The sequence below is a fragment of the Pteropus medius genome, unplaced genomic scaffold (assembly GCF_902729225.1).
Source record: "Pteropus medius unplaced genomic scaffold, Ma_sr-lr_union100, whole genome shotgun sequence".
In the NCBI taxonomy this organism is placed as follows: domain Eukaryota; kingdom Metazoa; phylum Chordata; class Mammalia; order Chiroptera; family Pteropodidae; genus Pteropus; species Pteropus medius.
Window position 1 is genome coordinate 401648 of NW_024342475.1, and position 15237 is coordinate 416884.

Here is a 15237-nt window from a genome sequence, read left to right on the forward strand (position 1 = left end):
CCATGATGGTTGACAGGTTTCTAGATATTCTATACAGACATGACAACATCCAGAGAAAGAAGGAGAGATCATATCCTGTGAATCTTAGGAGTAAGGAAAGATTTCCCATTAGCCAACAATGTTATGTCTGCTCTTAATTGCTAAAATGGGTCACAGATAATTTCTGAAATAATCACTGGTATTACTTTAAATTAGTCACAGACTCACATACGTTTTGTTTAAATAAGACATCTAGCAGATTCACAGATTTCATTAACTTTTCGTGTATAAGGAAAAAACTAGTGAGCCTTTATTTTAACAAAAATTTGCAAATATGTGTACATTTCACAAAACATGACAATTTAAATTATATGTTATTAAAACCACAAAACATAGTTATGGACTGTTCAGAAGTTAATGTTTACTTCAAAAATACAGCAAAAATTCCGAAGTATTAAAGCCTATAAGAACATTTCGTGTGAGTTTTTTTATTTGATTTTTTTATAGCTGTGGGGAAGAGGAATATTACTGGTCCAACCTTGTAAAGTTCTTTTTCCCCGAAAGTCAGAGTAGCCTACTCTAATTTTTTCACAGTGAATTTTTGGGTGGCCATTCACACAGCAGACAGAACCTGTTTGTACCTCACCGTTCTATTTCAGTGGTATAGCTTACCAAACTAAAAGCAAGGCAAAGCATTCTTGGATGTAAATATGGGCACGATGCTTATGTATTTTTTCTACATTCCCGCTTGGGATGTCATTAAAAGAGTTCCCCCATCTGCTTCAGGGGCTTATCTTATAAAAACTTGGAGGTCATGTCTTAAAAAAGAATCATATCCTTAATTTCTGTAGATTTGTAGGTTAATATTTGGTTTGACATATTCACCCAGCAAACAGGAGAGGGCTGTACAGGGACGGAAACAATCAAAGCCAGGAGCCCTGTGTTGAACTGAGATTCAGGCTCAACTAGAAGTCTCTCCTAGTGGGAAATTCTCCAGTGTCCAAGGGAAAAATCATAAAGGAATCAGACTTCCCATAAAAGAAGTGCAATGATGTGTGGACCAGAAAATACTGTACTTTTACACTTCAGCTGTGATTTACTTTGCAGGATTGCTAATTGGCATTTAGCAGTGATGAGTGTCTGTTTCCCTTTCACACCCTTTCCTGCCTCCACACAACAGAAGGTTCTCTGACAAAGTCTGAGTCTTTCTGTCTCTATACACTTGCATTTTTGATTCCAACTGGAAAATAATTTTAAAAGGATTTGAAATATCCCTCCTTCTGACCCTGTTTCAGTATCTTTATAAAGCAATGGGATGAAGATGAGAATTGAGAGTTAACAATGCTCTTGCTCCCTGAGACTCAAGGAGCTTCTAGAATAAGTGGGTTTGCCAAGATGAGGATAAATAAGTAGCCGTATAGTGGTCAGATCATGTGGAGTTTGCCACAGAAACGATGGCTCCTCCATGCCTTGTGTTCCAGAGAGAATGTCAGTGGATTTTGTTTCGGGACATAAAACTTGGAGTTTTACATTTCATGATGAGATAGAAGCAAATATTAATAAGTTGTTTTTACAACTATGCACTATCTCTTGTTATTTGAGGGTCTCTAACAATAAGCCCTTCCAAAGTCTTCCAGTCGCATTTGGAATTATACACTTGTTAGCGGGTGCTACATGACCTTGACTAAGTGACTCACATTATTCCTATGATTACCTCTCACTTCCCTGCCGTGGCCCACCACACTCCGTCCAGGATACAGGCTTTTCGTTCCTTAAAATGGCAAGCTATCACGGGACACTGTTGGAATGCACCTCCTCAGCTCTTCACAAGACTTCTTATAATTCAAGTCTCTGCCCAAATGCTACCTGGTTGGACATGCCTTCCTTGACCACCCAGTCTTGACTGGCCGCACCCTATGTCAGTGACACTGCTTCACATTTCTTCCTTATTGCACATAACACCAAGTGACTTTCTTTAATTATTTGTTTATATGTTGATTGTCTCTTCTCACTCTTGAATATAAGTTCCACAAAATCAGGGAACATGTCTCCCTTATGATCGTTGTATCTCCAGTATTCAGAGAAATGCATAGCTCAGTGAAGATGCTCAATAAATATTTGTCAAAGGAATAAAGGAGCAAGTGGATTAATTTATGTTGAAGACCTTAAATGGAAGTGGAATACCTCTGCCTCGTTTAGAGACTAAAACCATCCGCTCAGTATCAAAATGAATTCCTCATTTTAGAGAAGGAAAATACATGAGAACTGAGATGGTGTTAAATGCACTGAGGAACATAATCTTTATGAGGATGCAATTTAGAATAATTTTATATCCTGGATATAATTGAGCTCTGGTAATAGTGTAGTATGAGGAAATCAACCCTTATTTGTTAATTCTGGAATTTCCACCGTATGAAATAGGGCAGTGGTTGAGAGCATTGGCTCAGAATAAGTGGGTTCCCAAGATGGATAAAGCATCACCCCTTACTAGTTTACTTAATCTCTTGATCACTTCATCTTTAGCATCTATAATAGAGAACGATAGTATAACTATGTCATAGGACTGCTAAGGGTACCTGATCTGCCCTCCTATACCTGTCTTACCTCACCTCTTACCACTTCTCAGATTACTTCATAAATCCTAGCTATGTAAGCTGTTCTATGAGATGCATTTGACCACCAAATAACAAACTCTCTGCAATAACTTACTCATTTTTTGTTCAATATTCATTTTTACATTATAAATAATTTCTAAGTGCCATGAGTTAATATGTTGTATTTCCAGTCTCCTACCCACTTTATTTTTATTTTGAATTTTGAATTTAATATTAGCTTATTTTTCTCTTTTTTAAAATTTTATTTTTTTATCACCTATGGTCATGCCACCCTGAACGTGCCCGATCTCATCTGATCTTGGAAGCTAAGCAGGGTCAGGCCTAGTTAGTATTTGGATGGGAGAACACCTTGGAATACCAGGTGCTGTAGGCATTTAAAAAATTTATTTTTTATTTTTTAATTAAAATTATTGGGGTGACAAATTAAATAGATTTAAAGTGTACAATAATATGTCCTATGTATATTGCATTGTGTGTTCACCACCCAAAGTTAAATTTCCTTCTGTCACCAAATATTTGACCCTCTTTATGCATGTCTACCTCCCTCCTCCCCGCTTTCTCTCTGGTAACCACCAGTTCACTGTCCAAAAATATGGAATGCTTCACAAATTTACATGCCATCCTTGTGCAGGGGGCATGCTAATCTCTGTATCATTCCAATTTTAGCATACATGCAGCCGAAGCAAGCACAATATTAGCTCATTTTTAATATTTCTTTTCTGTATAAAAATTATTTACTGTTCATTACTGAATTCTTGAGAGACCACATCAGGAATTCTGTTATAGTTTCATTTTGGAAATATCCAACAGGCATGCATCTGGACTGTAATCTCTATATAAACCCAGATGTCATACATGGGTTTCCCTTCTCCATCATTAAAAGAGTCTTATTAGCATTTCTCATACACCAAATTCCAGTTCCTGGATCTCATATTTTTACTTTTTCCCATCTACTTTCTTAATATAGAACACTTTCCAGAATTTCTAGAAAAGCAATAAATAAGAGAAAGTTTTGAGATCTTGCTATTCTGAAAATACACTAAATCATCCCTAATTAATAGTTTGACTGTTATATAGTGTATTCTGAAAATACACTAAATCACCCCTAATCAATAGTTTCCAATGAGTTTGGAAAACATATTGCAGAAGTTTGAAAACATTGCTGTGTTGTCTTTTAGTTGTTGAAAAGCCTCACATCTATGATTTTTCTCCCTTCCCATATGACTTTTTTTTTCCTGGAAGCCTTAAAAATACTTTTTCTCCCCAATTTTTTGATATGTAGAGGTGGACTTATTTTACTTCTCATTAGATTAACGGGTCTTTTCAGTCTATAAATGAATATGTTTCAGCTCTAAGAAATTTTCTCTTAGTTTCTTTGATACTACTTATATTTCTCTCTTCTAGGGATATCAGTTAGCCAGACAGTCATTTACAGGAAAGTTTTGCTATTTTTCTAATGTTTCTTTCCTGCTTTCTACTTTCCCACCCTTTTCTGGGGTTTTCTCCATATTATTTTCCAATCATTCTACTGAATCTTTTACTTCTTCCATCATTTTTCTAATTCCCAAAAGCTGTTTTTATTCTTCTAGCATTCATATTAATAGCATTCTATACTTGCTTCATGGATGCAAATTGTCTCATATCTCTTGGACAATATTATAAATTTTGAATTTCATTCTGCTTCCTTCATATGCTGTTTCCCTCATGTAACTTTCCTCTGTTTTTATTTTTACTTTTCAGAATAGAATAGTTGTTCAAGGGCTTCCTGATCCTTACTTATCTGTTCATATTAAAAGGTGAGGCCTTAAAAACCTGATTCAATTCACATGTGTTAGGATGGTAATTGTATCAGGTGAATTTTGCATTAGAGTTATTAAATAGGCCCTGCAATTCATAAGGGTAATGCTAATCAATATAAGTAGGTCATTTTTTCTTGAGTTTTGTAGTTTCTGCACAGAGGAAAACATATTTGCTGCACTGGAAGACAATATTTGAAGAGAAAAAATGAGAAAATAATGCATTTAGAAAAAATTAAATCACGACTAAGATCTCACATTAAAAAATAACTGGGATAAGTTTTAGATAAGTCTACAGTTAAACACATAGTGGTCAAATATTGAGTGATTAAATTTTTTTAATGAATGAGAGCTGTTTGTAAAGGGACTATTGGGAGAGTTTTGTTCTAACACAACTAAGTTCTGAAGATTTGAGTATTACAGCTGATGAGCACAAAGGAGCTGAAGGCTGGGAAACAATTAGCCAGGAATTTACTGAAGCTCATCAGTCACAGGTTTGGGTTGACAAAACAAGTCTTATAAAGTGATAAGATAGAAGAAAATGAAAGAAGTAGGAGCCCATTTTATGACTCAGGCTCAGCACTAATGATGTGGTCAATGGGTGGGGTTTTACCCATTATTGGTTCTGGGAAATAAATTTAGTACATCTCTCCTTAAGACTCAGAATCAATTACATCTCTTTCCTGTGATCTAGAAAGACCCCTGTTGCAGAGACGGTTTGGAAGAAGAGTCGGAGTCTGGAAATGTTTAACTAACATGGATAAGGGAGAAGAGGAATGGCAATGCTAGCATCCCCCACCCCTGTCTCCATGGCTTTTTCTTCAGTTTTCCCACAATGCTGGCTTTGTAATTTATAAATAGTTACTATCAGGTTAGTAAATACAAGCTACAGCCAACTCCCAGATTCAGCCTCAAGGCCACCCCCGTGTTCTCAGCCATTTCTTCCCAAGTATCTTTTTTCAGTCCCTAGAGCAAGAAGTCCCAGAATCGGTTGGGTGTGTGCGCCCTCCCTGCAATGTGTCCTAGTGTGCAAGTCCACGTCTGCTTCTGATGTCCTTGTTGCTCCAAGCACCTGGCATCCTGCCAGGACCTCAGGCTTCTCTTACAACAGACCCCGAGTAGAAGAATAGGGTTTAGATCTTCACATAGTCCAAAGGGGTAACTCTATGAATTTTTTTCCAAAGCCAATTTTGACCACAGAGAAAAGAAAAAATGAAACCACATTTTCTATGTCCATGCTCAAAGTCAGATAGATGTGTCTGTGATTTTACATAGTTCTCATAACATTCCTGCAATAGAGGTACTGTGGTCCCCAGTTTAAGGCAAAGGTTTAAAAGGTTGGAAGGTTCAATTATGGAGAAAAGAGAGAATTCTGGCAAGTCTAAAAGTAGAAAAGAGTAGGCAGGAAGTTTCAGAAAGCCCAGGAGCAAAAAGGAAGGGGGAAGAAGAAAACATTTAATATAGTAAAAACACAGGCTCTATTACAACCATCAAGAGAGTCATCAATTTCTCTATAATCTTGAGATTAAATAAAAGGCTTTTTAAGATTCCTGAGGCCACAGAGCCACTTTTTATGACATATTAAAATGGAGAAAAAGATTCACACACCAGCTGACCTCTGATACTTGGATGGTGAGCCTGTTACTGTCAGGGTTTGTGCCTGAGGATGTGAGAACAAACCTGACCCTGAGTTATAGTTTGGAGACACCATGATCTCATTTCCTACCAGCGTGGCCATTATAATGTCACTGGTAGTGACGACAGTGCCTGCAGGGGAAATTGAGAATATCTCTGGGAAACTTTTGGCTTAGGGAAAATAGTAACAAGCAATTACTAACTAGTGCTTAATGAGAAAACCCAGAGAGACCAAAGTACTTTGTAGAGAAATGTTCCTGTGATATGGGGAAACGGTGTCTTGAGAGTGGAGCAGAGAGAGCTTGAACAGCTTCTGCACAGAACCTGTGGAGGTACAGCATCAGCAACTAACACTCATGTCCCGTGCTGACATTTTCATCTGCCATTTGCTCTATTGACTCCACAAGCTATTCACCTCACCCGCTGATGATACTAGTCTATTTTTATAGCCTGACAGCTAAGGTAAACTTGACTTTTCAGCAGCCAGGAATTCCCTTTGCCTATTAGCCCCCAGGGGCCTCTTGTTTTCCCATTGCTAAAAGTGATTGCTTTAAAAAAAATCCAGCTCTTTAAGTAAATGCCTGATGTCTAAGTGATACAACAAACTTGAACCACTAGATTTCATCTCCCAGGCATTCTCTGTACTGAGTATAGAGCAGGAGTTAAGAAATGTTTTTTCTGTAAATGGCCTGACAGCCAGTCAATGTTTTAAGAATTTGTGGGTCACAGGTTCTCTGGCACAGCTACTGAACTCTTGAGGTTGTAGCATGAAAGAAGTCATAGATAGTTTGTAAATGGTTGAGTATGTCAAAAACATTTGAAATCCATAATTTTCAACTGTCACAAAGTGTTTTATGTCCTTTAATTTTTATCAACCATTAAAAAATGTAATTCTTATATTTGCTCATTGGCCATAGCCATATAAAAACAGATGGTAGTCCAGGTTTGGCCCATGAGCTCTAGTTTTCTGACTCCTGCTATAGATGAACAACCAGACAGTCGAATCTCTTGCTGTAAAAGACATTTTATTTGACATTGAATAATCCAAATATAAGTAAGCATAACATTACAAATTGCAATGAGTGATAAGAAAGAAAAAGGTGTTTTTCTGAATACAAAAAAAGATCAAATTTTAGGTGGAGAGATAAGATAAATACTAGTTTAGTTTTAGAAACTTTGTTAAGATATTATGAAAAAAGACTAAAAATTCTATTTTATAAAACGTGAAAAAAACTTCATTTAAGCTGCCAAATAACTGCCTGTGAAATACAGGATCTTTCTAACAATATTAAAGAATAATTCAAAATCAGAAAAGCTACTATACTCTAGTTTTAGATGAGTTGTACAATATGAGATAGATAATACTCCAGTTAATACCCTGGATATATTTTGTCTCAAGACTTGCAAATCAAAAGGAAAGGCTGTCAATTTGCAGCCCAAATCAGATTAATAGCATAGATTTAAAACATTTTTTATATATGTCAAAAAAAAATTTCCAATAGGTATGAAAGAAATTTTTTCTATTACGATAGATGGTGCTCCAGCTATATTAGTTTAAAAATGTGGATTCCTCGAAATTTTAAGGCAAAAGACTGATGTCTCCCTAACTGCTTTGCTCCACAATATGAAAAGTTAGTTTGGTATATACATGTATATGAATCACAGTCATTTTATGGAACTGTTGAAATAGAAAACAATAGTTATCTTGTATTCTTTGCCAATTCAAAACTCCCTTTAAAAAATACTTGCCAAATATTTCATAACCAAAACCCAAGTGTGATTTATGGTTTACCACCAGTATTACACTGCATATGAACAAACAAAATCTGAAACTCCAAGAACAGAAAAAGCTTTTGTGTGACTTAGCTAAAAGAACATTTGTTGAACGTGAAGCTTTTCATGAGTTAATAATTTTACATATATTTGTTGCATGAATCAATATATTAAAAAGTATTTCACTGGAATAAAAAGCATTGTGAAATATGATAGGGAATCTTAGTAAAGAAACAGGAACTAAAAAATATTAAATGAAAGTTCTACAACTGAAAATACAGTATCTCAAATTAGACATTTGACAGATAAGCTTATCAAATAGAGATGATAAAGTATCAGTGAACTTGAAGACAGAGCAATAGAAATTATCCAATCTGAAAAACAAAGACCGAAGATAATAACAGCCAGCGACCTGTGGGATAATGTCAAAAGATTTAACATATGAGTACTTGTAATCCCAGAAGGAAGGAGAGCGTAAAAAATATCTGAAGCTATAATGACCAAAATTTGTGAAATCTGGTAAAAGTCATAAGCATACATAAAACAGAGGCTCAGAGAATCCCACACAGGCTTAACACAAAGAAAACCATATGTAGTCATATCATAGTCAAACAGCTAGCTGATAACCAAAGATAATGAGGAAATCTTGAAAGCAGCCAGAGAAAAATAACACATGACATAGAGGAAGAATAATTCAAATGACCTCTAATCATAACCCATGGAGGCCAGAAGTCAGTGATACAGTATCTTTTTTTTAATAAAAATAAAAAACTAAATCTAGAATTCTACAGCAAGAAAAAATACCTTCAAGTAAAAGAAACTGAAAATTCATCACCAGCAGATGTGCACATCAAGAAATGCTAAATTAATGTCTTCAAACTGAAGGGAAATGACACTAGATGGAAATCCAGATCATTGGGAAGAGCACGGGAAAAGGTAAATATTTGGGTATATAGAAAAGTTGTGGGATTTTTTTGTTTGTTTGTTTTAGTTTCTTTAAAATATATGACTATTTAAATTTCCAGGTTGAGTGCCAATGTGATTTTCCATGGATTACTTATTAATTGAAAAGAAAAAAATGTACTGATACAATAGAACTGGTAAATCAAGAGATCAACATAATTTTACTTGCATGCCACCTGATAGCTTACAATATTAAGTACATAATATCCATGAAGTAGTCTTGTGAGAAAAGTTTCATCTGAAACCTAATCAAGTTTCTAGACATGACCTCCAGTTCACAATACAAAGGATAGAAAAATAAATTAAGCCCATCTTGAGAAATAATAGGACAAATGCAGAATATACAACATTATATAGGTTACTTCTCCTGAGTCTTCAAAATGTCTAAGTCACAAGAAAAAGGTGGAGGGTCAAGTTCTCAACCAAAAGAGATTCAAAAAGCCTTAATCACATAAAAGGTATAATCTTAATTCGGTCAGTACTTTTTAAAAAGACATTCTTTAAACAACTGGAGAAATTTGTAAATGAACTGATTATTATAGGGCATTTTAGGGTTACTGTTAAATTTTTTTTAGTTGATAAGGGTTTAGTGGTCATATAAATTATCTTAAATCTAGGAGTTATATGTTGATTTCTTAGAGATGAAGTTATACCTAAAATATTCAAAAAGCACAGAAAAATATATGATATAATATATAACACATGTAATATACCTATATCTATTACATATTATTTTGCTGTGCTTTTACATATGTAAATGATATATCTGATGTAGAAGGGATATATGTTTTCTGAATATCACTTGACTAAAATAGCTCACTTTAGGTTCCTGTTATCTCCCAAATTCAATAATATATAGATATATCACTTACATATTATACATTCAATGTGTAGTGAGTATATGTGCATCTATATATATACATTTTCATGAGATAGAGATATCTCAGATATACTGAATCTAGGGAGAGGGCAAACAAACCTTCATTGTTTTACCTTTTATGTAAATTTGAAAATTTCAAAAACTTGAGGAAAATTTGATCCCAAGTCAACATCTGTCTTTTGGTTATCCAGTTGTTAATTTCAAATTTCTTTGAATTGTAGGGAATGTGGATTGTATGTTATCTTATTATAGAATTTATTGTAAGAAAATTACTTCAAACCACTCTCCATTTTTCAATAGCTAGAGTCAACATTCAACAAAGGCATAAGGTTTTTTCCCATTATTAATCTTCATGGGGATGAGCTTTGAATAAAAGGGCTTCTTGTTTAATATATTCTATGGGATTTTGTCCAAAATGAATTATCTGAAGCAAAATATGGATGAATGATAGAAATATTTTTTAAAATATGCTCAGGGGGTCTTTAACATGAATTTATTTATAGTAATATTAGTGCTTATCATAAAAATGATATTTAGTAAACAAATAGTATGTGCCAAATACCCTTCCAAGGGTTTATAGTTTGTTAAATAATTTAATCTTTACTATAACATCACTAGATAGTAGAATAGTGAATGGTCAAGGATGTGCCATGGCTAAATACTCTCGGACTCTAATTACATTAGGAGTTTCTCACCACTGTGAAATCTTTGATGTTGAGTAAGTTGGTAGCAACGACTAAAGGCCTTCCCACATTCCTTACATCTGTGTGGTTTCACACCAGTATGAATTCTCTGATGCTGAACAAGTCGATCACTACGACTAAAGGCCTTCCCACATTCTTTACATCCATAGGGTTTTTCACCAGTATGAATTCTCTTATGCTGAGAAAGACCTGAGATAGAACGAAAGGCCTTTTTACATTCTTTACATATATATGGTTTCAAACCAGTATGAACTGTCTGATGATAAATCAGTTGGGAATTAAGTCTAAAGGCTTTTCCACATTCCTGACATTCATAGGGTTTCTCCCCAGCATGAATTGACTGATGTGTTTTAAGGTCTCCAACACGACTGAAGGCTTTCCCACATTGTTTACATTCATATGGTTTCAAATCTGTATGAATTATTTGATGTTGAATAAGGTATGAATGAAGTTTAAAAGTCTTCCCACATTCTTTGCATTCATGTGGCTTCTCACCAGTATGAATTCTCTGATGCTGTGTAAGTTGAGAGCCTCTACAGAAGGCCTTTCCACATTCCTTACAATCATAGAGTTTCTCACTACTATGAATTCTCTTATGTTTAAGAAGGCTCGAGCCCCTACTGAAGGTCTTTCCACAGTCCTTACATTCATGGGGCTTCTCACCAGTATGACTTCTCTGATGTTCAATAAGTAAGTAGCTGCGAACAAAGGCCTTTCCACATTGTTTACATTTATATGGTTTCTCACCAGAATGAATTTTCTTATGTTGATAAAGACTTGAACGATGACCAAAGGCCTTCCCACATTCCTTACATATATAGGGTTTCACACCGTGATGAATTTTCTGATGTAGACACATATGTCGGTACAATCTAAAAGTTTCTGCACATTCCTTACATACATAGGGTTTCAAACCAGTATGAATTTTCTGATGCTCGGCAAGGTGAGAATGACGTCTGAAGGCCTTCCCACATTGCTTACATTCATAGGGTTTCACACCAGTATGAATTATCTGATGTTGAGTAAGCTGTGAATAAAACCTAAAGGCCTTCTCACATCCATTACATTCATAGGGTTTCAAATCAGTGTGTATTTTTTTATGTCTAATAAAATGCTGAAGAACTATAAAGGCCTTTCCACATTCCTTACATTCATAAGGTCTCACACCACTGTAGTCCCTTGGATGTTCAGCAAGGTGTGAATATTTTCTAAAGCCCTTCCTATAGTCCTTACATTCATATTTCTCTCTAGAGTGAATTCTCTGATGTAACAGAAGGGATATATGTTTTCTGAATATCACTTGACTAAAATATCCCACTTTAGGTTCTTGTTGTCTCCCAAATTCAGTTCTGCACTGTGGGTCATTTCTGAAAATAAACCGCATAAAGTTGAAGGTTTTACTTCTTTTCGTTGTCTCCTGGTGGTATGAATTTACTTCATAATTGCTTTTTTCTGAAGATAATTTGTTGATCTCAGTTGTGAAATCAAAGTCTGAAAGAAAATGAGAAAACAAACATTATTTTTCTGTATTGGGTAATGAGGGGTCTTATATAGTAAAAAAGAAAAATCGACAAGTATATCCATTAGAAGTAAAAAGGTCCTAAAATTCTAAAACACTGTCATAAAATTTTTTAAGGACAAGAAGAGCTCAGGATATTATGAAAGTTCACATGAGAATGTAAGGTTTGTGAGTAGGCAAAGATAAAAAGTCAGTAGACCTCACATTTAGGTGGGTATCAGAATTACCAGGGGAACCTCTTACATATACCATTTTTTAGATATCCACTGAGACTCTGTGAATCAGAAACTACAGGAGTAGGTCCTGGTCATCTTAGCTACACTTCTAACATTACATGACAGATGGCCCTCTGTAAGTTTTTAAATGGTTTGCCTTTATCTTAGAATGAAAACCAAACACATAACCATAATCTTTGTTCTCTATATCCTACCACACTGCATCTTTTCCGCTAGAACACACCATAACCTTTCCACTTACCTGGGGCTTCACATAAGTGCTCTACCTTTCAGGAATCATGTTAGGTGGCTTCTTTGTTACCATCTTCGGGTGTTGTAGGTTAGAAACCACTTCCTTAGGCTGCCTCTTCTAACTATAAGTAAATTCTTATCCCTTATTCTATATTCCAACACCTAATCTTTGCCTTCACAATGCTTTTATCTATTACATATTGTCTCATTTCTTTTACCATGTATTTTCTTATTTTAAAGTTGAAATATAGATGCAAGATATCCTTCAGCTACCACTGAAAAACAAGTCTCTACCTCAAGGTAAGTATTAAATAATTAATTGTAGCATAAAATAGTAAATTAAGAAAGGTAACTTGGATAAAATGAAGGTAAACAAGGATGAAAATCACGGTCTCTTGCTGAGTTAAATAACCACTTAGTTTCTGAAAATTATGTAATAGTTACCAACTATTTCTCCCTGATTCTAATCTCTTACACCTTATTGTAGTAAAATATGCTTTTCTCTGTCATTTGTTACAGATGAAAAAATGCATATCCAAACTAGCTCAATCAAAAACAGAAATGGAAAATTTTGATACCTGATCATTCTCCAATTGCATTTCTCTTTTAAAATATATGTGTCTCTAACACTATTGTTCAGTCATTCCTGTGCAATTGTCATGACTGTTTTCTGTTTTTATCTCAATCAAAGTAATAAGATATTGTATTACCTTCATCGATAGAGTATTAATATTATCCATCCATCCTAAAGATGCTCAATCTATTTTGTTTCTCCAATGCCTTTCCCAGATTTTCCCTTCTATTCCTTTACAGCCAAGGCCAATCTTTCTTGAATTTTGCAGAAACATATCTCAGTAATTTTTTGGGAACTGTATTATTTAATATTATTTTTAAAGGCTTATGTAAGTCTCAGCAAATAAATTTGGTGATGTTGGGGGAAAAAGAAGAGTAACTAAATAACATAGGGAAGAGTCTGGGAAACTGAGTACGTGGGACGCCGCAAAAAAGGGTACATTGAATGTAGGCTGAAGATTGGTAATCCGGATAGCAGAACAGCTTAAAGAAATCTAATGTGCTAAATTAGTCAAGTATGAATTCAAGATAAATGGAATTCTTCTGTGAATAAATTATGATATGTTTCAAAAGTTGAAATAATGCGAACAATATTCTCTGAAGCAATAAGAAATGAGTAAAATACCGAAAAGCTAAAACGCTTACTGTTTATAAATAAAAATCTCTCAAAGACTTCTGTCAGGTCAGTGAGAAAATACAAACAAACCAGAGAACTTATCGAGAACAATAATAATGAAAATACTATACATCAGAATCAATGGCCTTCAACTATAGTGCTGTAAACTCAGACCATAAGGCTTAAAACATAGGGTCGGGGCCGGGGTCAGGAATAAAAAAAATAATAAAAGGCTTAAAACAGCTAATGGAAAATACAATAATTAAAATGAAGAAATTAAGCATTCCATTAAAAAACTGGGAAAATAAAAAAAAAAATAGAAAAAGAATGATGAAGTACACTGAAAGAAGACAGGAAGGGAAATTAATACAATAAAAGCAAAATTTAAATAAAACGGAACAGTTAACTCATACAAACCACTAATCTACCTATTCAAAAAATAAAAAGAGGAAAAACCAAACATCATGACAATAAGGAAATAATCATCAATAAAGAAATAGAGAATGTTAAAAAATCATACAACTACGCAAATAAATTTGAGATGCACATGAAATGATCTTTCTGAAAATATAATTTGTCAAAACTGACTCTAGCTAGATTTACTTTATTTCTAAGTAATACAATATGAAAAGGAAAAAGTAATAACCTTACAGTGAAGAAAACTGACAGATGCTACCTAAAGAAGTTTTTAAGGTTAACATCCCAGAGATAAATTATGTTGATATCACATATCCCCATTAAGATATGATGAGAAGGGTACTTCTCTGGTATTCTTCCCCCAGATCCATAATCTCAGTTTAATCCTAAGAAAACATCAAACAAACCCAAATTGGGGGCATGCTACAAAATACCTGACCAGTAATCTTTAAAAGTATCAAGGTCATGAAAGACAAGGAAAGACTGAGAAACTGTCACAGATTAGAGGAAAGTAAGGACACATGATGAATAAAAGCAATGTGGTATCCTGGATTCTGGAACAGAAAAAAAGACAGTGCAAAAACTGGTGAAATAAGAATAAAATATGTAGTTTAGTAAATAGTACTTTAAAATGTTAACTTGATAGTTTTCATAAATGTACCATGATTATGTAAGATACTATTATTATGGGACCGGTATACTGGAACTCTTTATACCACATTTGTAACTCTTTTATAAATCTAAAATTATTTCAAAATCAAAAGTGAAACAACAGATTCTAGAAGAGATATAAAATAGGGACAAATGAATTTCCATAGAAGAAATAGTAAAAATTTTGTATATTTAACCCCACAAAGAGCCAAACACAATGAGCTCCCCTGTTGGTCAGGTTTCAGTTTCTATATAAACTATTTCCTGCTAATGTGAACTAGGGTGCCTTGGAATAACAGGTAAGTCCTAGTCCAGGACAAGGAAGATACAAGGTGATTCTGGGACCTCTTACACTGAAGTGCAAAAGAGCTTTCAAAGATAATCAACAATTTGTGCTCTGGTCACATAACATTAAGAAGGATCAGTTTTACCCTCCTACCTTAAAAACTGAAAAAAAGCTAGACAAAATATACAAACAGTGGCTTTCAGATATTGGACAACAGATAGTGTAGGACAGTAATTCCCCTAAGAAAAGGGAAACAAAGGAAGTGAGCCCTGCAAGTGCCAGAATTCTAGAACAAAGCACTGAGAGGGGGAACTAAAACAGAGCTCAGCTGTATCTCTGAGTGGAGAAGGCAGAATAGAGAGA

At 34.6% G+C, this 15237-nt stretch overlaps 1 protein-coding gene, 1 non-coding gene and 1 pseudogene across 5 annotated transcripts in view; 1 reads left to right on the forward strand and 2 right to left on the reverse strand.

Annotated features, from left to right (window-relative positions):
• Positions 1-2848: 2848 nt before the first annotated feature.
• Positions 2849-2967, forward strand: LOC120605417 (uncharacterized; annotated as a pseudogene).
• A 213-nt stretch (positions 2968-3180) lies between these two features.
• Positions 3181-3284, reverse strand: LOC120605378 (U6 spliceosomal RNA). The gene has a single exon (XR_005653623.1). It is a non-coding gene; the product is annotated as a U6 spliceosomal RNA (small nuclear RNA).
• A 3747-nt stretch (positions 3285-7031) lies between these two features.
• The window catches only part of ZNF404 (zinc finger protein 404), a 30504-nt gene continuing 22298 nt past the window's right edge, over positions 7032-15237 (reverse strand). For all 4 annotated transcript variants that reach the window (XM_039866135.1, XM_039866131.1, XM_039866134.1 and 1 more), the window contains one exon: positions 7032-11836. In XM_039866135.1, coding sequence (XP_039722069.1) covers positions 10317-11836 — 1520 coding nt within the window. In that variant the 3' untranslated portion in view covers positions 7032-10316. The remainder of the gene's footprint in view (positions 11837-15237) is intronic.